Genomic DNA, 24219 nt, shown 5'->3' with positions numbered 1-24219 from the left:
CTTGTCTCTGTTGCACTGGGTTAGTCTCATGGACTATAAAGCAGTAGTATCTATAGTATTTTCCTAATTCTAAGTGGCATTCGGCTTACGTTTATTTGGCAGTAACTTCCTTTATTTAGTTTCACTACATTGTGTTAAACTGCCACTGAAGAACCTGGATCTTTATGCGTTAATCTTTGGGATCAGCCTGAACGTTTGATCTCATTTTATAACTTCAGCTGTGAAAGAGTGAAAAGCAAGCAAGCTAGCGAGACTTTACGGCGTTCTCGCAGATGGTTAAGCAAGTACAGCACCTTCTAACTTCACTTTTTCATCATGCATTCCTGAGGTATCCACAGCTCCCAGTGACTTCAGTGTGGATTTGTGAAGCTCAAGGAATGAGAGAAAGGACTACCTGATTTTCATTCAAAGGTTTTAAAGGTGAGAACACGCCAAATTCCCTAGTTTGCCCTTTACAATCTGCTCAGAAGCATTTAAAAAGTATTCTGGTAACTGCTATTGCACATAAAATCCCCGTATTAGCCCAGGTCGTTGTGCACAACTGACTGGTTTTGCCAAAGCAGACAACTCTAAAAAACAGATCCCTTTTTTCTGCAAATTTTATGTCACAGATGAGGTTGTCACTACAACAACAGGCTGAAAAAAACAACACGCAGCAGTTTGCAAATCTACTCACAAGTAACATAGCACCTTCCCACATCACAATATCATAGAGCCTGTTTCCACACTGTTGCACTAAAGGAAAAAGCTATTTAACCATACAACAACAGCAGAAATAAATGCAGCTAATGGATCCAGTTTAAGCCTTGGGGACCAACTCCCAAACTGCTTGGTTTGTTCTTACTCAGACAAAATTTCCCAAGTAAGTGCTGAGTTGGAACTAAGAGCTCTTTTCGTTTGAAACCTGACTTGCTCTCATTTGATTCAAGCACCAGTTTGTACACGCAACATTATCTGGATGTCAGTGCTGAAATTTAAAACTGCAAATGGGGGTTTAATACATCTTTCAACCCAGACATGAGCTGCAGAAGAAAGCAAGAGTGGCAAAGGATGAGGAGACACTTGCTCTCTGTAAATAGGACACAATGCAGTTGTACTCTCAGATGAATGGAAACATGCTGAACGCCAGAACTCTGGGTCTCTCTGTGACAGTAGAAAGGTAAGTTTAAGTGTTGCTTGTGGGTTTGCTTGAGGGGTCGGGGTAGGAAGAATTGTTCAAATAAATGGATAACCCTAGGCAATTACATTTTTGAAGTATGTTTTAAATGTGAAACAGTAGATATACCTGCTGCATATATAATATATATTATACACATACACACACACAGCAGGTATATCTACTAGACAGATAGATATAATCTGCCTTTAATTTTCCTCCAAGCACTCTGTAAAGCCAGTTTCCTTTCAGAATTGGAAAGGGTTGGCTTCTGTTAGCTTTTACCGTGTCTATCTGACAACTTAGGTCTTTCTTTTCATCTGAGTGTTTAGTGTGCATGTTTTAAGGCATCCAGCCCATAGCAATGCATACTTGGTTGTAAGCAGGGCTCTGCTGAGAAAGCAGAAGTGCAACAAAAAATAGGCAACCCCTAGCACCAAGCAATGCACGATGGGCAAATTACTATTGGTTAATATACAAGGTCAATGACTGACTGTGTGCCATGCCTGGTGATCCCCCAATGGTGTGAAAGTCACTGGGGGAACCACGCATCATACAAGGTCTTGGGAAGAAGAGCCAGAAGCTCATCATGGCATACAGCAATGGAGTACCCTGAGCATCGTTCACATACACACACCAGGAAACTTCCTGTACACCCTATTTTGTGAGCAGTCAAGACACAAGTGAAGGCATGCCAGCAAAGTTATTAGTATAGGCTGCAGTTTAGCTCCTCAGTGACAAACGTTTCCTGCCTTGAAGATGAAAATAGCTCTGTACTCACCACGTAGGAAGGTTGGCGAATAGGTGGCAAACGTGTCAAATATGCTGTTGGAAGCCATGATCCCAGTCCAAGATGATTCTTTGACCAATATCGGTGGTTTGTTTATATTTCCCTTCGCTAGTCTTGAAAAGTTTGAACTGAAATGCAAAAAAAGAGAGAAAGAGAGAAAGAAAAATCCACCAGGAAGCGAAGTGCTTGTTTGTAACCAAGAATCCGGGTTTGCAGTGCCACAGGAATGCTCAGCCACAAGTTTTTCAATAGAAGCATATGCAAGCTGGATCATTAGTATGGAAGGGGGGGACGAAAACAGGGGTTTCGAAGAGGTAGACAAAGAGGACAGCTCGAGGGATGGAGAGCAAAGTGAATGAATGAATGAAGCTTACCCCAGATGCACAATATACAGCTGGTGTTAGCAACAAGGGGAGAAAAAACCCTCCCCGCTGAGGTTCAGGTACTCTTCTAAATTGTAGATTGCAGTTTGCTTGTGGTTCTGTGGTTGCTTATGAGGCCTGAAGGAGTGTTAACTCAACCCCGGTTCTGAGACTGAAAAGACTCCAGCTAGTCATTCGCTGAGTGGAAGAAGGGAATCACCTGACTCATGATGTCAACAGGGCCTGCAATATCTTTGTGGCTTCTTCTTCTTTTTTTTTATTTTATGGTTTATATTTGTTGGTTCATGGGAGGCCTGGTTGACTCACTCAGACCCTATGGGGAATGACATACAGAAGCAGAACTTAGAAGCATTGAGACATTTCTTTTTAATGAATTATATTGTTGCCCTGGAAGTGGCAAGGGAGAGACTGGAGATTTCTAATTGGCTCGTTGAAGTAATAACCCATTTACATTCAGTGGTTTTCTCTTTTTAACAGGCTTTTCTCCCACATTTACCACTTGTCTGTATCATAATTTTTAGCTGTACATGGCTTTGCTAACTCACAGCCCTTTTGGATGATTATTGTTACTGTGTGTCGAGACTATTTCCATATGTGCAGATGGGTGGTTCTTCTTCATAGGGATTTTATGTGGATTAGTATTAAGCAAAAATATGAAGCACATGCAGCAGAATAAACATTACTAGCTGTAGAGCAGGAACCACGGCTGCTCATTATCCTTTAGGGGAGAAGAACAGCGTTCTGGGGAAAGAACAGTCGTCAAACCTGCCGGCACTCGAATGCCTAAATCCCACTCCTAAGTGCCTAGTTATAGGAGTGTAGGTTGTGGTTGTGTTGGTCTAAGGACATAGGCAGACAGGAGTAATTCCAGGCAGGTCATTGGGAGCACAGCCTTAGGAAACCTGCAAGAGGCAGCTTCTTGCATCTCAGGAATTAACAGCATTTGGTTTTTAATAGTAAGAAGGACAGTGCTTTTCTGTTTGTGGGCAGTGAAATACAAAGGACCAGACTCCTAAAGCCACTTGGTTACCTATAGCTGAAGGTCTCACTGTATAACCCTTAACCATCCCGAGCGGTAACACTATACCCCTTCCCAAGGATGATTCTGCCATTTGAACAGCCTCGTGGTCAGGAAGCATTTTCTTCTCATTAACATCTCTTTGTCCTCCGCTAATCGTCCATGTTATTACCAGTTTCCAGGAGTGTGCCAGGCACACAGGCAGTGTATAAATAAAGGACACTTAAATAAGAACATAAACGAAGGATCTTTGTACCAACCTTAACTTAGCGTTTACAGCCTCCCAACATCCACTGTTGGCTGGGAGAGCCCTCCTCTTCAGTGGTCATTTGGCAAGTTCAGCTTATAGAGACAGATTCTGTTCTTATCTACACGGATGCAAATCAAGAGCCAAATCCTATTCCTTTCAACCAGGTAAAAGTCTCCTTGGGCCAAATGCTGTCACAAATTCCACTGATATAAATCCATAGTGCTCCTGCCTAGAACAGAGGACTTCCTGTAAGTTAGCCTCATCCTATGTTTGTGGTCCAAGGCACAGCCAAGTCATCCAGAATGTTTTCACTGTCTTTAAAATGGTTTTGATTCAGGCCCTGTGTGAAAACAGAATTGAGCTGTTGTTAAAAGTTACTTTTAGATTCTAGAACCAAGGTTAAGAAAAGGTAGCACTGGGCATGTCTACACATGTAATTAATACAAAGGAATAAACTCTGGAGTTTATTGCTCTAGAGTATAATTGCTCCTGGGTGCGCTGCCTGAACGTGCGCCTGGAACTGCAGCACGTTGAGCTGGTTGGAGCGGACGGGGGACCCCAGAAGTCTACTGTGGAGCTAATTAGTCAACTCCGCAGTAAATGTCTTACGGAGATGCTCCCCCTGTAACTGAATGTAGGAAGGATGGCTGATGTGGAAGTTTGGATCACACCCTGATAATAAACCACCATCAAATATTATCCTTCCTGTGTTGTATTTTTTTTTTTGCAGAGACCTACTCACTATCATCTCAGGTTAAGAGCAATTTCTGTACATATCCGGTTGGTGGAGAAATGTCTAAAACTTGGGAAGATTTTCCATCCAAAAATATGTTTGATAAAATGAAACACGCAGGAAGTTCAGTCTGAGCTGAATGCAATTTCCAGGCAAACAGGGCTCAGTGTTGTGAGAGACGCTGGATATTTCCAGCGCATTTGGATGACTGGAAGGTGTTTATGCAGTCCTCCCTTCATCATGTTTTGCTGCATGCAGTGGCAATTCCCAAGCTTGGTTCTCACCCAGGGTACATGGCAGCACTGGGGAGGTACTGATTCTTAGAATATGAATATTGTCCCAAGAGGAAAGTTGATCTTATTTCCTGCACCTCAAAACCCTGTCTTTAGAAGAACAGAACAACATTATTGCCGGGGGGAATGACGCTAATAATTTTACAGCACAAAGGGAGGAGGAAAGCAAAGGAACCTTTAAAATGTTCAGCACATGTCATGATCTGACCTAGGGATGCACAGAGAGGGGTCTGTGAAGCTTAACAAGGTTGCCTTGTCTCAGTTCACCTAATGTACCCTCTTCGACCACAATGTCAACACGCTCCCTTTTTCCCGGACCCCACTTTTCCACATTGTATTTGGCTGGCTTGCCACATAGCCCTGTGAGGGGGATTGCTGGCCATTTTCACAAGCCCTCCAATAGAGGGACTTGGAAGCGGTAGCACAGAAGAAAGTTCCTCAAATCTGGCTGCGTTCAAAAAAGCAGAGATTTTATCACCTCCTGACACGCAGGCATAGATCCCAGTGAGGTCACCGATATATTTGCAAAAGGAGGATAACAGGCCTAGTTTTCCTAATAAGCAACCTTTATCCACCAATGCTTGATACAAGAATGGAGGTGTGTAGCATTCAGTATGTTCTCTTCAGATTTTATGACAGTTTTAGGTTTCTTTATTGCAGAAAAGGGCCAGGATTTTCTAAAGCACTTAGTGTTAGCAGTATTAGCCTGATGCTACTTGCATTGAAGTAAAAAACCATTGACCAAGACTGCCAAGAAAGAAAAGCTTGCCAGTTTTAAAAACCCACTCCAGAACCAATGCAACTAAAAAGAGAGGGGCCAAAGATGGCTTTAAGGTTTCCTTTCATGCTTCTGATCTTAATGCATCAGGCTGGGTCCTCAGCAGCTGCTCCACTCCTCATCAGCCATAAAAGCCCCAGCAGTCATCACCACAGGCAAGCCCTGGCCATGCTGCTTTCCCCTGGACATGCCCCTTAGTCAACCATAACAGCAGCCTGGGAACTGCCACAGCACGTCTACTCTACACTGCACTGGGTAGATCTTCCCATGTATGGACAAACTGTCTTTGCTCCAGTCATGTGGCACAATCTTATACGGAGCCAAAGATCCCAGCCCACGTTGCTATCCCTCATCACCCCTCTGAAATTATCCATGGCTGTTTTCTTTATGATAAAATCCCCCACCCCTTCAAATCACAGAATTCTTTCCATGGGTGTGTCTCTCCAAATCTACACGCTCCAATTTTGCGCCTGCAGTCAAATGCAAGGGTTCATTATGTGGTCTAGAAATTGATGGGTATTCCATATGTTCTCTATATACTGTACCAGGACCTGATGCTGCGTTTTAAGGACATTAGCAACTAGTCCAGGCATTACATTTCATTATGAAATATATATATATATAGCTACGCCCACACATACATACATATATATATATTTGAATGTCTTGCATTTGAAAACTTGTCTCAGTCTACCCAACTATACAGTTGGTCCAATAAAAGATAATCGCCCTAAGAAATCCTTGCTTTTCTACATGTACACATACACACACACGTGCACACACAGATATATACATCTAGATATATGTAATGTGTATATTACTACATTTATTTTATTAATTTATTTCTATTTACACACAGAAATAGAAAGCACCTACCCAAAGCTCTAAAAATTTCTGAGAATTTCTGGAATCCAACCTAAATAAAATGGTGTTCAGAGTATCAATATCCAGTTACAAGAAATGGCTTTGTTTAAAACCGATAAACACAGGGATTGAAGTGAAATGGAAGAGGAATTCGTTAAAAAAGTACAAAAGAATCCTGAAAGATGGAGGGAGGCTTTTCACTTTTTAAATTTTTTTATTATTATTATTTTTTAATTTGGCCCTTTGGTTTAAAAATGAGGAAACATGACGGCTGTGTACGCACTCAAAATCTTTGGGAACGAGTACTGTTTAAAAATAAATAAAAGCATCTAAGTTAATAATTGGTATGTCAGAAATATATACATCTACTTCACATGTATTGTTGATGCCATTTTTGGGGGGCAAGGACCATATGTGCGTTTGCTCAATGTATAGTAAAACAAGGTCCCAGTTTCAGCTAGGACTGATGAGTAATATTGCAATACATATATTTAATAGTATTAGTAATGAATAGATGTCATTTTGAGGTCATTAGCCAAATACTACCTGCATATTTACTTACGAAAGTGCAGTCTGAATTTTAGGCTGTTTGAGAAATGTCAGAATTTGAAAGAGAAGGGATAAGCATTTTTCTTTTGTAAACTACCTTAGCTCATTGTGTTGCAGTCGCCAGCTCCACGGCACTGATAACATGCCTCGACTTAGCCTGATTTCAGAGGCGCTGAGCCCCTACAGCTCTCACTAATGTTCATTGCCTTTGTAGAAGCCTGAAGCCCACTAAAATCAGTGGGAATGTTTCCCTTTATTCTGACATGCTTCAAACCAGCCATCTTTATGACGTCTCAAAAGCTGGGTACTCAAAATTTGAGATGCCCTACCAAACCAGTGGCCTTTTCTGAAAATGGTGACATGATAAACCTAATGTGGAAAAATACAATCAACTGTGGTAAAAGGATGCAAAAGCCTGAGTTCTCTGTAATCACTTCTGTTTTATGCACCCTTAAGCTGCATTTCCCAGCTCTACCAGCATTCACATACTGTAAAACATCATCTCCTTTTTTGGAGTGAGAGCTTTGCTAAAAGCCTCCCATTAACCTAAGACAAGGTACAGCCTTTAAAAAAGCTGGTGCTGTCCCAAATGAGTGAGTTGTTTAGAAGAAGGGCTTCTAATTAGTTTGCATTTATAAAAGGGGAAAAAAGTTTTAATGGCATAAAACCAGGCAAAGTTAGCAGCTGCTGCAGGGCAGCTCGGATGTATGCAGTTTGCGCAGGCTGCCATCATACCCAGCACACCGCAGGAAACCACTAACTCTAAACATGAGACTCGCACTGGGCTCTGTGCCCCCCATCTGCTTCCACAAGTGGAGAGGATCCAAAACCCAGTGTGTGTGTGTGTGCTTGTGTGTGCAGGGACCACCTCTGCAGCATGTTCACTTTGCCCCACTCCCTATGCAGGAGCCTCCCCAGTTATTCCAGGCTCTTTAGAGAGGAGGTGGGTTTTGCTTTATTTTTGGAAGCAAAAGTTACACCCTAGCACCAAATCTTATGTCTTTTCAACCCCCAAAGCCACTGCCTGTAGGCTTTGCGCTTTTCCGGGCACAGAGACCAGGCAGTTGCAAGTTAATTGGTAAAACAATTCTGCTGCTTTTCTAAACAGGTTATGGATTTACCAGCTTGGACTGCACTGTGCCCTAAAGACATCTGGTTATGTGCAGGAAGGGGCAAAGCAGATTGGGAATATGCGAGAGAGGTGAAACATGTCTGAGGTCTAAACAAGGAGAGGTGAGGGGTACGTGATCGCTAGCACATGGAGAATCACACATTAATATTGCTGTTGGAACTGAAAGCAAGCATCTGTACAGCAGCAGACTAGGCTGTAGGTTTTGCTAACGTATAGAGAGGCAGTGTGGTGACAATCAGAAAACATGGGCACTACTCCCACATGACCCCGTCCACTCCCCAACACTGAATGGTATTAGTATTAGCTGTGGGTGTGTCTACACATGCAATTAATTCAGAGTAATAGACTCCGGAGCAGTTTGAGCTGGCATAAACTATTCCTGGGCACGGTGTCTACACATGTGCCCAGAACAGCAGCAATTTGAACGGGGGCATGGCAGTTTATGCCAGGGTCGCTCAGCCCTGGGCTCTGGGAGGCAGCATCGGGTGGCGGAGGGGCTGGCTGCAGCAGAAGGGTGCTGAAAGTGGGGAGCCTTGTGGCTAGCTGGCAGGCAGGAGTCTGGCCTCTGGCTGGCTGGGCTGACCAGGACAATTTGTGCCCACAGTCAGTGTCTACACGTATGATTAACTGCAGTAAATCACCCTGGAGTAAGATAGGACTGTCACCAACAGTACTGTCTTATTGAAGCGTTAATTAGTTTCCTGTGGCCTAATACCATCGCATGTGTAGATGGTGATGCTTTACTCTGCAGCTAATTATTCTACTGCACAATTAAGCACAGGTGTAGATGTGGCCTGTATGGACTAGTATGATCACACTGGTTCCTTCCGGCCTTAAAGGGGATTCTAGCAAATCTATGATCAACTGCTGGCGGAAGCCGACAGAACTCATTTCGATTCATAAACTCCTCAGTGTCTCTTTCTGCATTAAACCTCAGCTCCCCACCCTCACTTTTGAGGCCCATATCATCTTATCCTTGGTCATGGGCATAGAGGGCTCTCACCCAGTGGGAAGCAAAGAAGATACTGCCCCCAGCAGCCAGTTACAAAATGGGCTGCAGGTGCCTGGATCTGCCCAGTTTAAAGGCCCAGCTTGAGAAAAGCATGCAGGGAAAAAGGTCCCAGTTGTAGTGTGTGGGGCAGAGAGCCCTGGTGTGGGCTATAATCTGGCTTCCCAGCAGGGGCTATCCAATCTTTATTACTGCCTACCCAATATTGCCCTCCAGTCCTCTCCAGTGGGTGTGGCAGACCAGGGCTCCATGATCACACCACCCCTAAAAGAGCAACTGTGCAAAGGGAGGAGGATTACCACAGCATAAGCAATCGTGGCAGAAAGTACTGCGATCCCAGCCCTGACTCAGTTTCATTTTCAGCATTTATTTTCTCTTAAGTTCCCCCTTGCTTCATAATCTCCTCCTGAGCCTCCATTTTGCTCCTTTCTAGCATTCGTGCATCAGGTGCTTGGAATAGTCTCTCTGCCGTCAAACCTATGTTTCCTTTTTGTTTACGGGAATTCTTCCCAGCCCTTTCTCCTCACTCATAATTCCCCAGGCCCCGCTTTGCTGGGATAGTGTCCTGTATCTCCTTTTCTTACCTATCTCAGGCTGCCAGCTCTCCATAACAGAGCATGCCTTCTTGCTTGTTGGCAATACAGGAGGTACATGTCTACACAAGATGCTTTAAGGTGCATTAGCCTAAATGTAAGGTGCATTAGAGCCTATGTCTACACGTGCATGCTCTTAATGCACTTTAACAATGGCGATTTTGGCCTAATTATACCTAAATTTGATACCTGCAAATTGTAGACACCTGCCTAAACCCACTTAATGCACATAAAGGTAATACGCATTAAATTTAGGTGTGCTTAAATGTACATGTAGACACACCCAGGGTGTAATTTAACCTACCATACGTGACATCTAGCAGCAGCACCAGTGGTGCATGTCTGGCACCAGATGGGTTAAACAAACAAGTAAAACATATATTCCCCCTCCCAAGCCATAGATGGAAAGAGGTGCAGCGCCAGAGCTAGATCCAAAAGATCATAATGCAGCCCACAGACATTTATAGGGAGGTTAGAGAAAGTATGAAGCTGACCACTGTGCATGCTTTCCAAAGCTAGGAGGCTGCTCACTGAAGATGAAATCCCTCCTTCTGTTCCAGGGCCTTCCTGATGCAGGGGAATTACAGGCTCCAGTGGAAAGAGAAGGAGCCATATTTTGTGCTTAGCTCCAAAAAAGACAATTCCTGCCAACTTCCATGAGAGCTGCCTGCACAGACTGGGGAGCTGAGGGTGCCCCAGAAGCAACACAATGGCTCCTAGTTTTTGGAATCGGCTATCCCTTTATTCATTTCTGTGGGTCTGACCCTCCTCCCAATTGAAAATAATGGCAAAACTTCCATTGTTTCCAATGGGAACAGGCAAAGATCCAGATATAAAGGTCAGAGATATGTTAAGGCGGATCCTTGCATCTGTGTGGAGCTCAGTCTTGGGACAGGGGTCCATCAATGTGCATCTCATTGCAAGGATCTGGGCTTGGCTAAGTCACATCTAGTTTGCTAGGGAACACACTGCTTTTGATTGATGGAAAGATAGCCCAACCATATTATGTACTGCCTACAAATAATTTAAACCCCTGGCTCCACGCATAAAGGCCAAGGATGCTCTCATGAAACTAACTTTTCAGAAGAATATAATTAACTGGAATGGTCTTTCATTATAGAAATGTCCCCAGTTATTTTTGGGAACTGAAAAAAACAGGAAAGCTTATCTTTCTTTTCCAGTCTATGAATAAACAGAAAGAGGAAGGTGAAGACTGAGTTTGCTGCATAACAGAGTACTTTAAGCTTCTCATGTTGACCTGGCTGATATAATCTATTTAATTTTTGTTAAAAATGCATTTCACATTTCTAACTAAAATAGCTAAAAATTAAAAAAAAAATACATATGCTTGTTTTGTTAAAATAATTATACTTGTGTTGTTGAAGAAAAATATCCAAAATACATAAGCTTGTTGTTTTAGTTAAAACAATTTTAATGTCTGTTGTTTTTGGTGACAGTTGTTGTTGTCCTCCTAATACAGCATGGCAAAAATATTTCCCAAATATCCATGATTAATCTAGTGAATTGGAGATAGTTCACCTCCCAATGACTTCACAAGTATCTGCTTCAATTAGCTTTGGTAAATAAAATAACCAAATCATAATTCAGTTTTCTGCTGTAGCTGAAAAATTAATCTGAAGAGATATCAAAAGAAATCACTGTTTTAAAATGTATAGTGTGTACCTTCCAAAAATGAAGTCTACATCTATCTCTGAGTTGTGACTAATATGTATTAAGGTTATATCAAACAACAAGAATGCACTTTTTGTAGAAAACAATGATTTAATCAAGGCTCTCTTACCAGTGATTTAAATCGCGATTTAAATCATGATTTAAATCAAACCCACACGGTTTTTATATTGCTGAGATCAGAAATCTGCTTTTGCTGCATTTTTGGGTTTCAAAAGAATTTTGACCAGAAGAAAATCACAAGAAGTTTTGTTCTTATACCCACATCTTCTCCAGACTGCCATTAATATGTTGTAGAGGAATAGTCTTCCATAAAGTGAAATAAACCTTTTTCTTTGGCAGACAGATAACATTTTCTTATTTAAAAAGACATCACATCTCCCAGTGTATGTGTAATGCCCCATTTGCTGACATACTCATGACTCCAATGGGAATAGCAGATGCTCAGTGGTTCCACAAAAAATTCAGGGCATGAGTGTACTGAAAAATCCTTCCTATGGGGACTTTTTACCATCTTGTACCATCTATACTTTTCCCAGAGTCTGACAAAGGGACTTTGATCCTGAAAGCTTGCAGAAAAGGACAATTTTCTTGTGATTTCCCAGTTGATCTAATAAAAGTATAATTTTGGAACCAAGAGTTGTAGTTTTTTGTATGTCTGAAAAATCCTTTGCATTGCAGAGATTTCCTTGTTTGGCATCTCCTAATGGTTAGGGTGCAGCAGCAGGAATCAGGAAACCCCTGACCAACTACTGAATCCTAGGAAATAGGGCTGGATGAGACCATGAGAAATCATCTGGTCCACCGCACTGCATTACAGCAGGATCAACTAGCCATCTCTGAGATACGTTCATCTAATCTTTTCTTAGAAAACTCGAACAATGGAGATCTCACAACTTCCCTAGGTAATCTTTTCCAGTGCTTTACTGTCAGTTAGAAAGCTTTTCCTAATATCTAACCTAAATCTCCCTTTCTGCCATGAAAACCTGTGACTTCTTTTCTCCCCCTTGATGTACATGGAGGACAGTTTATTACCTTCCTCTCTGCAGCAACTTTTTCCAATTCTAAAAACTGTGATTGTGTCTCCCTCTGTCTTGTCTTTACTCAGTTAAACAACTCTATCATTTCAGTCTTCCCTCAACAACCTCTTCATACTTGTTGCTCTCCTCTGGAGTCTCTCCAGATGGTCTAGATTTTTCTCAGAGTGGTACTCAAAGCTGGACACAATATTCCCATTCTGGCTTGCCAATGCAGAAGGAAAGATTTCTCCACTTTGTCTTACACAGGACACTCCTGTTTGTACATCCCAGCAGGCCACCGTTTTTGCAACAGTATGACATTGCTAAGTATAAGTCATGCTTGGTTTGCAATCCACTGAAAATTCCCAATCCTGTCCTGCAGAACTACTGCCTAGACCATAATTCCCCATCTCATATGTGTGTATACACATAGGTATAGTCTTTATCTTTGTCCTCATCGATCTGTCCTCACATTCTGTTCATTTCTACAGTTTATCAAGACTATTTTGAGTTCTGTTTTTATCCTCTGAAGTGCTTGCTGGGTCTCATCTACAAATTCTAAATATGTGATTTCTATAACCCAAATTATTCATGAAAAGACTGAAAAGTACTAGATATAGGACAGAGCCCATCAGAGCTCCTCTGAATGTATCCTTTGAGTTTGACAGTGAACCACTGATTACTATTCTTTTAGTATGATTTTCCAACTAGCTGAGTATCCACCTTACAGCAGATCATACTCCCCAGTTTGTTCATAGGATAGTTATGTCAGGGCCAAAAGCCTTACTGAAGTCAAGCTGTATCGCTGTTACTCCCCATCTACAAGACCTGTTACCCTTTCATAGAAGGAACTTAGGTTGGCAGACATGACTTGTTACTGATAATCCATGCTAGCTATTACTTATCGCTCTGTTATCTTCCAGGTGCTTATATATAATTTGTCTACTATTTATTCCAGGATGATTATATAGTAGAGAGTTAGACTGACTGGTCTATATATCCCTGGGTCCTCCTCTTCCCATTTTTAAAGATAAATCCTATGTTTACCCTTTTCCAGTCTTTTGAAACCACACCTGTGCTTGACAAGTTCTCAGAGATAATCGCTAGGGGCTCTGCAATTATGCTGGCTAGCCCCTAAGTATGGTGGGGTGAAACTCATGAGGATGACTGGAAATGATCACGTTTGTCTCAGGCTGTGTTGAAGTGATGCTGTAGCTGTGATGGTCCAGCAAATACGCAAGAGGCAAAGATTTTTGTGGGTGATATCTTTTAATCCACCAACTGTGTGGCTGGGATAGTTTTAGACAAGCCTTCAGGTCTCACGGGAAGGGTACTGTGAGACCTGAAAGCTTGTCTGAAGCTATCCCAACATTTGTCTAAGTGGTCTCCAATCCATTCTTCCCCTATTCTCTTGTCACTGATGCTACCTGTGGTTACAGTTAAGCATTTTAGTGAAGACAGAAGCATCATCTCTCATTAGCTTTCCTCCCTCGGGGGAGTGGATCATCTCTTTCCTTGCTCTTCATCTTCCTACTGTGTTACTGAAACAAAGTTTACTTTATGCCTCTGGCTAGTTGCAGAAAAAGTGACCGCTGGCAAGTTACTTCACCTCTTTCTGCCTCAGTTTTCCCTCACATCCTTTGTCTCTCTCCTGATTAGCTGGTTAGCTCTTCAGGGCAGTCACGGTCCTTTAGCAGCTTCTGTGTACAGCATCCAGTGCAATGGGGCACTGCTTTCTTAGGAAGCTGGGCACTACTGCAACACTAATAATAATACTAGTGATGTTCCTCTATTTAGACCCTGATTCTGTGATAAGCCCCACATGAACATCTGGAACTAACCTCTGTGACTCCAGTGAAGCTCCACCACAGCATGAGGGTTTCATCAGCGAGGCTCTCACCACAAGATCAAGGTTTTCATTCTGCATCCCCAGAAATACTTTTTCCCAATACTTTTCCTATTGCTCAGACAATGCAGGAGAATTGGCATCACTGCAACTTTTGGGTCTTGCTGTGTATAGAAGAAGGAATGAAAAGTCTCATATAAAAAGCTTCTGAGACTTATTCGCTTTCAGTAAACACAGGAGTCCCAACGTTTTGTACGTGGAGATGTCTAGTTGTGCAAATCCTGTACCATAAAGTATGCAGTTGTATTTTCCAAAGAATGGGTACAGTAAATAACTGCCTATGCTCTTCCTGTCTAGGAGCCTCATCAAACAGCCAGCACATTTTTGGTTTAGTGAAAACAATTTTATGACCCTGAGCAATAAGCTTTTTTTGTTTTTAAGAAAAAGGAAAGAAAGCAAGAAACTCATATTCACTGGCAACAACTGCTTTGGAATAAATTAGTATGAGGAGGCAAAACTGCTAAAAGGCAGGGGTCTGTGGGTAATCTTCACTTCCCGCTAATATACTTCTACAAAAATGCAGGCAATTGGAACTTCCTGCCTGTCCCTATGCCACGTGCTGTGGCCACGCAGAATTTCACAGCGGCAACGACAGATCTCAGCTCTTCCTGCCGCAGCAGCACAGACTCCTGCCACTTGAATGCAAGGAAACTCTCCTGTAGAGGCAAGCAGTATTGGGTCTGGGATACATGGTGGATCAGTGCTTAACCAGCCAGGAGAGGGCAGTGAAACGAACACTCACACACACTGGAAATACAAGTGTCGGAGGAGCCTTTGCTTACTTGCTGCAACCCATTTGTTCATAGGTGTTGTGATGCAAGCTTTAATTACATGATGACATACTTTTTAATGACATACTTTTTTCTCCTGTAGGACTCCTGTCTCATTCGGGGCAGAAAGGTGGACAGCGCTCCATTCATTTATTACTTTGTTTTAGTCCCACTCTTCACGGTGTGGCCCCCCAGCCTTTTTTACTGTGCATTATTCAAACCCTCATAGTTTCTATGATTCCCTTCACTTTAGCATTTGAGTCCTAGAAATGCTACAGCATTTAATTAATTCATTTTATGAACACCCTGTAGTGGTATAATTCCCATTTTGCAAGTGGGAAACTGAGGCACAGAGCAACTGAGCCTAAAATGGCCCCACATTTTGCATGGCCACATTAAAATGCTTGGGACTGGATATGTCAGTGTATAAGTAGCATTGTATAGCAGTACTTCACCCACTCACCCACCGACTTCAGCTGCAGTGTGAGTGCTCAGTGTCTCTGTAAATCCGACTCCTGGCCCCTAGTCTGAGCACAGGGGCCTGGGCTGGTGTGGGCACTAAGGTGCACAGTTGATGGCCCAGAGGTCTCAAGTTCAAGGCCATCGCAGAAGTGTTCACAATGTGGCCTATCGCCGAATCTTCAAATTCTGCTAACTACTTTGTCACAAGGAAAGGAAGTAAGAGCATACAGAAATAGAAGACCAGACAATTCATGACCATCTGGGAAAAGTGGTTTATGTGATTGCCCAGCATCACCCAGTAAATCTGCAGCAGACACAGAGATAAAATCCAGTTCTCCAGATCCGCTGCTCTAATCCTGAGACCTTCCGCCTCATCCTGCAGCCCCATGCCTCATTCACTACGCACCTTCCAACTTCTGCAGGCAACTAGGAAGGGGCCCAAAGACAGTAGTCTCCTTCGCTGCCCCCTGCCAGAGCTGGCCTGGCCTGTGCGATCCTGTGGGAGACACTGTGGGCATATCTACGCAAGAGGTTTACTGCGCAGTAAATGTCTTGGTATCTATACATGCGCCCCTATCAGGGTGACAGAAACTAATAAACACTGCAGCAGGGTAGTAGTTGTAAATACAAGCACTAACTACACTGTTCCAGAGTTTTTTTGTGCGCAGCAGCGCACACATAGACACTGCCTGGGTTGGCTGGGGCACAGGGTGCTTCAGTGCGGGGCTAGCCAGCAAGCACCCTCCACAGCATGTGAAGCCCGGTCAGAGCAGCCCTGGGCTGGCAAGCTACGCTCCCCCTGAGTTCCCTGCCAGTCCAGGCTGCTCCATGTGCTGCGCACAAGTAAACTCGGGAGCAATATGCACCAGAGCTGTGTGCTCACAGGTGCATGTTCAAATGGCACACTCGGGGCAAAAAACTCCAGAGCAATAAGGTCCGGAGTGTATTCATGTGCATTAATCGCACGTATAGATGTCCCCCGTGTGTGATAAACAAGGCCTGTTTTGTGATGCATATGAGGAAGGGGGGACAAACTGAAGTTGCACAGCCAATCTTGATTTTGGCATTTCCTAACTTCTTATAGTGCTTGACTGCAACCTTAATAATGTTCTTTTCATGCGGTGTATATGAATAGATGTGTGTGTTCTGTTCTAGTCTCTCTCACACACACACAAGATCACTACAATATCGTCATTCACCAAAATCCAATGACATAATTACCACTGATTCCTGCGGGAGAAGAATCAGGCCCATGACCCTTCCCATCACATGCACTTTGCTTTTGGTTCAAATGGAGGCAGGGCAGAGCAGACAGAGACTGCAAGAGTCTAATCAGTGGTTATCCAGGCACAGAAATCCCCCAGCTTCACCACAGCTGAACACTTAGAACTAGAGTGTGCTATACTGCATGCTTGCTATCAATAAATGGTTATATTCTTAGACCCAAGCATTGGAGTAGATAATTACGGTGCCTCAAGCACTGAAGAGGCTGGTTGTACTGCCATCCAGTGACTGCAACAGCAACCTGGGAGCTAAAGCCAAGGGAAGCTGAAATTAATCCTAGGATCCAAGGGCTTATTTAGCCACTGAAGTGAAGAGAATCTCTGGATAGAAAAGAAAAAAATAAAAAGAAGGTGGGGGAATGAACAGCTCTATCAGTACAGGATGCTTCTGCAAGAGCGAATGATTGTCTTGGATTTCACCTCTCTGGAATATATAATACTGAACACAGAGCACATGTTTGGCTGCAGAGCTTGCCGCAAACAGTGTCCACATCTCTGAAAGACAAGCATCTTCATCCCCATTCTACTGGGGGGCGGGAGGGTGGGAAACAGAGGCAAGGAGAAGTGAAGGGAAATACCCAAGTCCACAGAGGGAACCAGTGTAAGAACCAACATAAGATTCAGGAGTTGAATCAACCTGAGGGATGCCCATTTGTACAGAATGAGGAAATCACAGCAGAGGCAGGCTGGCAAGGCTCTCGTGTGGTCATATAGTGCAAGTCACTGCTCAAGGCAGGATCCTCCCAGGCACAACATCCACGCAAGCACTTGTCTAACCTGTGCTTAAAACTTTTAGTGACAGAAATTCCACCCCCCAGGCAATCTATTCCAGTGCTTAACCAACCTCAGAGATAGAAAGTGCTTTCTAGTATTTAACTTGAATTTCCATTGTTGCCATTTAAGCCCATTACTTCTTGCCCTCTCCCCTGTGGGCACAGAACAGTCACTGATCACTGTCCTCATTATAACTCTTTGCAAACTGTTACCAACTCCCCCTCAGTCTTCTGTCCTCCCAGGACAGTCAGATCTTTGGTCCCAGACCTGTGCTCAAACCATATTCCTTTCTCAGACTTGAACCCATTACTTTCAAACAGACTCTGGAGTTGGAGCCACATAGTAAGGAAAGAGTACGGTTTAGTGGCTAGAGCAAGGGGCTGCAAGTCAGGACTCGTGGGCACTACCTCAGACTAGTTCTATAGCTTTAGGAGAGGCTGTAAAATGGGCATAAGTCATACCTGCCCCAAAATAAGGGAGAATAAATTAACTTTTGTCAAGTGCTTTGAGATGTTCAGTGGAAGGTCCTATAAGAGGACAAAGCATAATTACTATAAAATATTACAATGCAGCCATGAATAATGCTTTGCTATCACACAACACTTTTCATCTGATGATCCCAAAGCACTTTGTGAGCATAGATAATCTTCAGTCTCTCAGTTTTACCCATAGGGGGGCATGTTTGCCAGCGCATCTTAGATGTAATGTTAGACAGATGTTGGCACAGTCATCAGGATCCTGCAGCTTTGCCCTCTAGCTCTGGCTCTCGCCGCCTTTCCAAATGAGTCATCTTAGCTCAGATGCTGTACCCTAAACATAAGTAATACGATTTTACAGATAAGAGCAAAGCGAAGCCTTTAGAGAGACTGGGAGAGGTAACAGAGAGGCAAACTAGCTAAAATAGATGATTGTTATGACGCATTTACTCTGGAGTAATTTGACTTTGGCATAAAAGTTGAGCAGTCAGCACACAGGTTCATACTTGTGCAAATCCCTGCACTCTAGCATACAGTTAGTTACCCCTCAGAAAAGGAGAAGTAAGTCTAGAGCAGTGCACAGTACCGTGGTGTATTGGTTGTCTGTCTACTCCCCGGTCCCTTTCATCCCAGGGTAGGACCTTTGCTTAATGCAAAACAGCCTCCCCAACACCTAGTTGCCAGGCACTACCATGGTGCGTAGGCAGCCAGCTAGTGTCCGCTCTGTACTGTGGAGGAAATTTATTACACAGTAAAATCTGGAGTAAATTACTCCATAGTGATTGTGTCATGTGCTCACAACCTGACCTGATTTCCCATATCTCTGCTCCCAGGAATTAACACGATGCCCACTGTTCCAGCACCCCAGCATGGAGCTCTTCTTCATCTGGCAGTTTCTATCTATTTCCAGGCAAGTATATAACTTGTTCTTGGTAATCCTTTGCCCATCATCCTTTGCTTATGCCCCAACACTTCATCCTCTTCTTCTGCATCCCCAAACTAGGCTATAATCTCTCACAAAAACTGCATCACGAATTGTCTTGTTCCTGCCTGTCATTTCCTCCACCCTATTCTAGCACCAGCCTCCACATTATCCTCTCACCGTGTTCTTTCTCTTTGTAGAGCAAGAGCCTTCTACTCTGCTGCTCCTGCTCCCCCAAATTCAGATTGATGATGCCTCGCAGTGCAGATCAGCCCTCAGCCTCTACAGCCCTCCCCATGGCCCTGCCTCAGGTAATACACGTTTCGTTTTCACTTAGCACAGAAGAGGTTTTCACTGCTGATACCACAAATTTCAGATGAGGCCAAAAAGAAGAGCAAAACCAGAAAGTTTTGCTGAAGGTCCCTACTCTGTGAGTGTAAGCACAGTGGCCTGACTGGCCTCTGGGTCACCACAGCGACACAGAGTGACAGTGAGTTAGGGAAAAGCATCCAACACTGCTGTCTTGAACCCTCTTGGTCGTGACCTCAAGTATTTGAGAGCTTACCACGTATATATATTTAAGCAAAAAATTAGGTCAAACCAGCACCCTCTGTCTGAACCTTCAGATGCTGCGGAAACGGGTGTGTTGTAAAGGTGAAAAGAGTTGACAGATCATTCCTCCCAGGCTAGGGGGGAGGTCTGATTGGCATCCGAATCCCAACTTAACCTGGAATCACAATAGGATTCACTAGCATCTTGCTCAGAGAACATCACAAACATAGCACACGCTTTTGGGGCACATGGAAGGTGATAAGCTCCCAGCAACTAAGCATAGGTACAAAAGTAACACCAAGCAGCAACTCAGGTGTAGGAGGTTGTGAAAAGGTGACAAGACAGGAGCTATCACCAGTAAACACTAGAATGAACTTGCTGCCCTGTGATCCATCACGTCACCCAATGCACCAGGGAATTCCTCAACCGACAGCTCCTGTTTGGGCCTGGCGGTCACGGCACCCCAGCAGAGGACAGTACCACTGTCCAGGGGAGTTAGGATACTACACATACCAGGACCGTATTGTATTAGAACTGAAGGATGAAATAAACAGTGATGGATGCTAAGAAAGAAGCTGACTGGTTTGGGAGGAGTCTAAGGAGCGAAGCCTTGATGCACCTTGAAAATGACGGCCAGAGTCTGGTAACAAACAGGATGGCAATGAAGTCCCTTTGATTTTAGTGGGGCTGAACTTTGTCCCAAGTCATCCTAAACTATTACCAACAGCGTAAGATGTCATAGGGACGAAGGGTCAAGCCCAACCTGCACTTCAGTGGAGCTGCTCCCTCTTTTCCCTGCCTCCGTGAGAGATCTGCATCATACAGTCAGTGTCTAAAAACATCCCAAAACCTCAATCCAGCCACAGAATGGGAAGACATTCTCTTTTCCTTTTTCGGTTTTAAAAAATCTGCCCATTCTAAAAACCCAAGGAGAATATATAATAATCTTCTGTCCATTTTAACTGCAGCCCTTGCAAACAGCAATGCGAAAACAAACAACAGATTATGGCAAACAACATGAATTTTTGTGTCTGGTCTGTGGTTGCAGGGAGTATGTTATTCAAGGACAATTTTCCAGGCAAGCCAAGGAAATGCAGGGTATTACTGATGCATTCTCATCTGACAGATCTCCTTTGGAGGTGACCAAATTATAAGCAAGTTGAAGAAGACTGATTTAAAGGAAGCCCAGATTTTTCTTACATTTCCTAATTATGTTGTAGAGCCTCTTTCTTCAGTACCCAACTGACCTCAGAGCCCCACTGCAGAAACCTTTGGCCTTCTCTACACTCAGGTTTTATATCAGTCTAATATGTGATTAGGGAGGTGATTTGTTGCCAATTTAATTATGCTGAGGCAACCCCTAGTCTGGACAAAGTTATTGAGGTATATGTAAAGGTACATTATTCTGTTATTTCTATTCCCCTCCCCATATAGGCATAAGCTATACCAGCATAAGCCCATTTATAGTGAGATACTGAATCTTTTCTCAGGTGTGTAGCACTATAACTGCACTGGTGCAGCTGAAGTCACACTTCAGGGATGTTGGTTGTAGCCATGTTAGTCTAAGGATATAGGCAGACAAGGTTTTTTGGGTCGATGTGATATCAAAGGGCGCCTGTACATGATGTTGGCTTTATCTAGCTAAAGATAATCTCTAGGTTTATTTAAATCTCACAATGTACCATGATAGTTCCCATTACTATTTTGCACGTAATGTATTTAACACTTTTAATTGGTTAATGTGCTATTACTAGTAAAAAATGCTAGAGGGCACATGGTGGACAGCTTGTGTCAGAACAGGGAAAATGGCGATTTTAGCTGTGTGTGAGAATACACGTAACAGAAGTTTCACAATAAAATTCAACCTGGTGGAACAATTGGTAAAAATAAAACATGTTGGAGGTGGTCTAGCTTGCCATGATAAATCAAAACCTAGCACGATAAAGAAGTCAATGTGTATTTTCACACATGACTGATCTAGAGAAACGGTGATTTTTGGTGCTGTTTCATAACGTGTATCTAAACAACACACACTGTGTGCAAGGGCCCTTATTAGACCAACTGAATAGTTGGAAAAATTGTTCTTTGCAAGCTTTTGGGCACAAACACCCTTCTTCAAGCATAGGGAAAGTCTGACTGACTTTTTCCAACTAATTAGTTGGTCTAATAAAAGATATCACATCTACCCAAAGACCCTCGCCTGTTAAAGCTACACAACTTTTGTGTAATAGGCAATGCTTGGGACACTGACAGTCCCACTCCTGAACAGCACAGAGTAGAAACAGAAGTGAAGTGACTTGCTCTATACCCCGCAAAGCAAATCAGAAATACAACACAGGTCTCCAGAAGCCCACTTCAGCACCCTGTCAATTCAGCTGAAGTGCCAGGCTCCTACCCAGATCCCATCCCATGACATTTCCATGTTCATCTAAATGCGAGGAGATCAAGTAGCTTTTCTAGTGGGAACATTCTCCGTGTTCAGATTTAACCTCTCTTCTTCCTGAAACTGGACATAGCCAATATTCAGAGCAATAATCCTCACAGCCTCTCTCACCAGAACCAGAACCCAACATACTAACTACTTTATGTCTCGATTCTCTAGTTCACCCTGCAGTTACAAACCCACACATAATAAAGTTGCGGGACAGGGGCCTTAGACTGCAAGTGATCTGCAGCAGGGAGGTGTCTTAGTCTATGCAACACACCTATGAAATGCATGGTGATGTAAAGGTGACTTATATAATAATGGACCAAATACTTATATACAGTATATGACCTACATTTTTTGCCCGGAGTGCTTAGTATAGTTAGTATTTAGCCCAAGGCAAGTCAGTCTTGCTTATATAATACTTGGTCTTGTTCAGGGTTTCCTGTCTTACACCTGTTGTGTTAAACTTTCAAAAACAGTAACAACATCAACACAAAGCAGTGCTAGAGCTCTGCCAATGAGGTTATGTGATCCAAGCTCCCTTTCTGATAAGCTGGAGGAAGGTGGAGGATCCTGGTTTGGTTTCAAGTTGTTATAGATGGGTTAAAAGGCTGCATGTCAATGTGCTGGGACAATGACATTTTTGATAAGGACTGGAAGACAGACACATGCCTCTTACTTGACAGCTCACAGAACACCATATACAGCAAGATGGTTGTTTGATCCGTGTTTCTGGTGAGAGAGAAAAAGCCAGTGAGTGCACAGCCTGGGAGACCATCAAAGAGATGCAATCAGGACCAAAATATGACTCTAGGTGAGAAATCCGATTGGGACATGCACTGACAGCTTGAGATCATCAAGATAAGAAAGAAGGAAGTAGGTGTTGCGAGTTACTGAGTATTATCAACCTCTTGTCTAGCGGAGAAGGCATAAAACTTTGCGTTTGTTTCTTCTTGTGATGGAACAATACATTGATAAAGGCAAAAGGAGCTTCTCACGAGTGTGAGCCTCACAGGTCTTTTCCTTTGACAAGGAGTCTATTCCCACACCTTGACCAAGTCATTACCCCTCTCCCTGCTTCAGGTTCCCAGTCTGAAAAAAACAGGGACCACAGGAATATAGAAGCATTAGACTGAAAAGGGCCTCCTGGGTTACAGAGTTCAGTCCCCTGAAGTCAGTGCGGGCATCTCACAAGAGTGACTTCCAAGAACATTTCAGTCAAGTGGCTCTTTGAGATATTCACATGGAAGGTAAAATATCAATAGGACTTTGATAGTCTAAGCTCAAAATCTATTATTTAAAATAAGAAAATGGTTGTACAATATTTTGTAATAATGGAGAAAGTCCTTTGTGGAGGGGGGTGGGGGAAGCATCAATAGGACTGGAATAGGACCCCTACTAAATGGGCAGAAGCAATTGGTGACAGATAGGGGGGACAAGGCTGAACTCCTCAACGAGTTCTTTGCCTCAGTGTTCCTAAGCGAGGGGCAGGACAAGTCTCTCACTGGGGCTGTAGAGAGGCAGCAGCAAGGCGCCAGACTGCCATGCGTAGACCCTAAGATGGTGCAGAGTCACTTGGAAGAACTGGATGCGTTTAAGTCGGCAGACCCAGGTGAGCTCCATCCGAGGGTGCTGAAGGCACTGGCCGACATCATTGCAGAGCCACTGGTGGGAATATTTGAACACTCGTGGCACACGGGCCAGGTCCCAGAGGACTGGAAAAGGGCCACTGTGGCCCCCATTTTCAAGAAGGGGAGGAAGGAGGACCCGGGCAACTATAGGCCAGTCAGTCTCATCTCCATCCTAGGCAAAGTCTTCGAAAAAATTATCAAGGCTCACATTTCCGAGAGTCCGGCAGGACAAATGATGCTGAGGGGAAACCAGCACGGGTTCGTAGCAGGTAGATCATGCCTGACCAATCTAGTCTCTTTCTATGACCAGGTTACAAAATGCCTGGACACAGGAGTAGGGGGTTGATGTCGTATACTTAGACTTCAGGAAGACCTTCAATACTGTATCCTACCCCATACTGGTGAACAAGTTAAGAGGCTGTGACGTGGATGACTACACAGTCCGGTGGGTGGCGAATTGGCTAGAGGGTCGCACCCAGAGAGTCGTGGTGGATGGGTCGGTCTCGACCTGGAAGGGTGTGGGCAGTGGGGTCCCGCAGGGCTCGGTCCTTGGACCAATACTCTTCAATGTCTTCATCAGCGACTTGGACGAGGGAGTGAAGTGTACTCTGTCCAAGTTTGCGGATGACACAAAACTGTGGGGAGAAGTGGACACACCGGAGGGCAGGGAACAGCTGCAAGCAGACCTGGACAGGTTGCACAAATGGGCGGAAAACAACAGGATGCAGTTCAACAAGGAGAAATGCAAAGTGCTGCACC

The 24219-nt window shown here is 43.6% G+C and overlaps 1 protein-coding gene across 4 annotated transcripts in view; it reads right to left on the bottom strand.

The window, feature by feature from the left end:
• Nucleotides 1-3722, bottom strand: part of RUNX3 (RUNX family transcription factor 3) — a 101488-nt gene extending 97766 nt beyond the window's left edge. Inside the window, exons 1-3 of one of the 4 annotated variants that reach the window (XM_019498910.2) lie at nt 3608-3722; nt 2321-2642; nt 1938-2074 (exon numbers count right to left, since the gene is read on the bottom strand). In XM_019498910.2, coding sequence (XP_019354455.1) covers nt 1938-1995 — 58 coding nt within the window. In that variant the 5' untranslated portion in view covers nt 1996-2074; nt 2321-2642; nt 3608-3722. Of the gene's footprint in view, nt 1-1937; nt 2294-2320; nt 2643-3607 lie in introns of those variants that run through there. The other 3 variants (XM_019498909.2, XM_019498908.2, XM_006276770.4) reach the window with 3 other exon arrangements.
• Between the last annotated feature and the right edge of the window lie 20497 nt (nt 3723-24219).

Source organism: Alligator mississippiensis, chromosome 6 (genome assembly GCF_030867095.1).
Source record: "Alligator mississippiensis isolate rAllMis1 chromosome 6, rAllMis1, whole genome shotgun sequence".
Classification (NCBI taxonomy): Eukaryota; Metazoa; Chordata; order Crocodylia; family Alligatoridae; genus Alligator; species Alligator mississippiensis.
The sequence above is the reverse complement of the archived record's forward strand: the minus strand, read 5'-3'. Positions and strand labels throughout refer to the sequence as shown.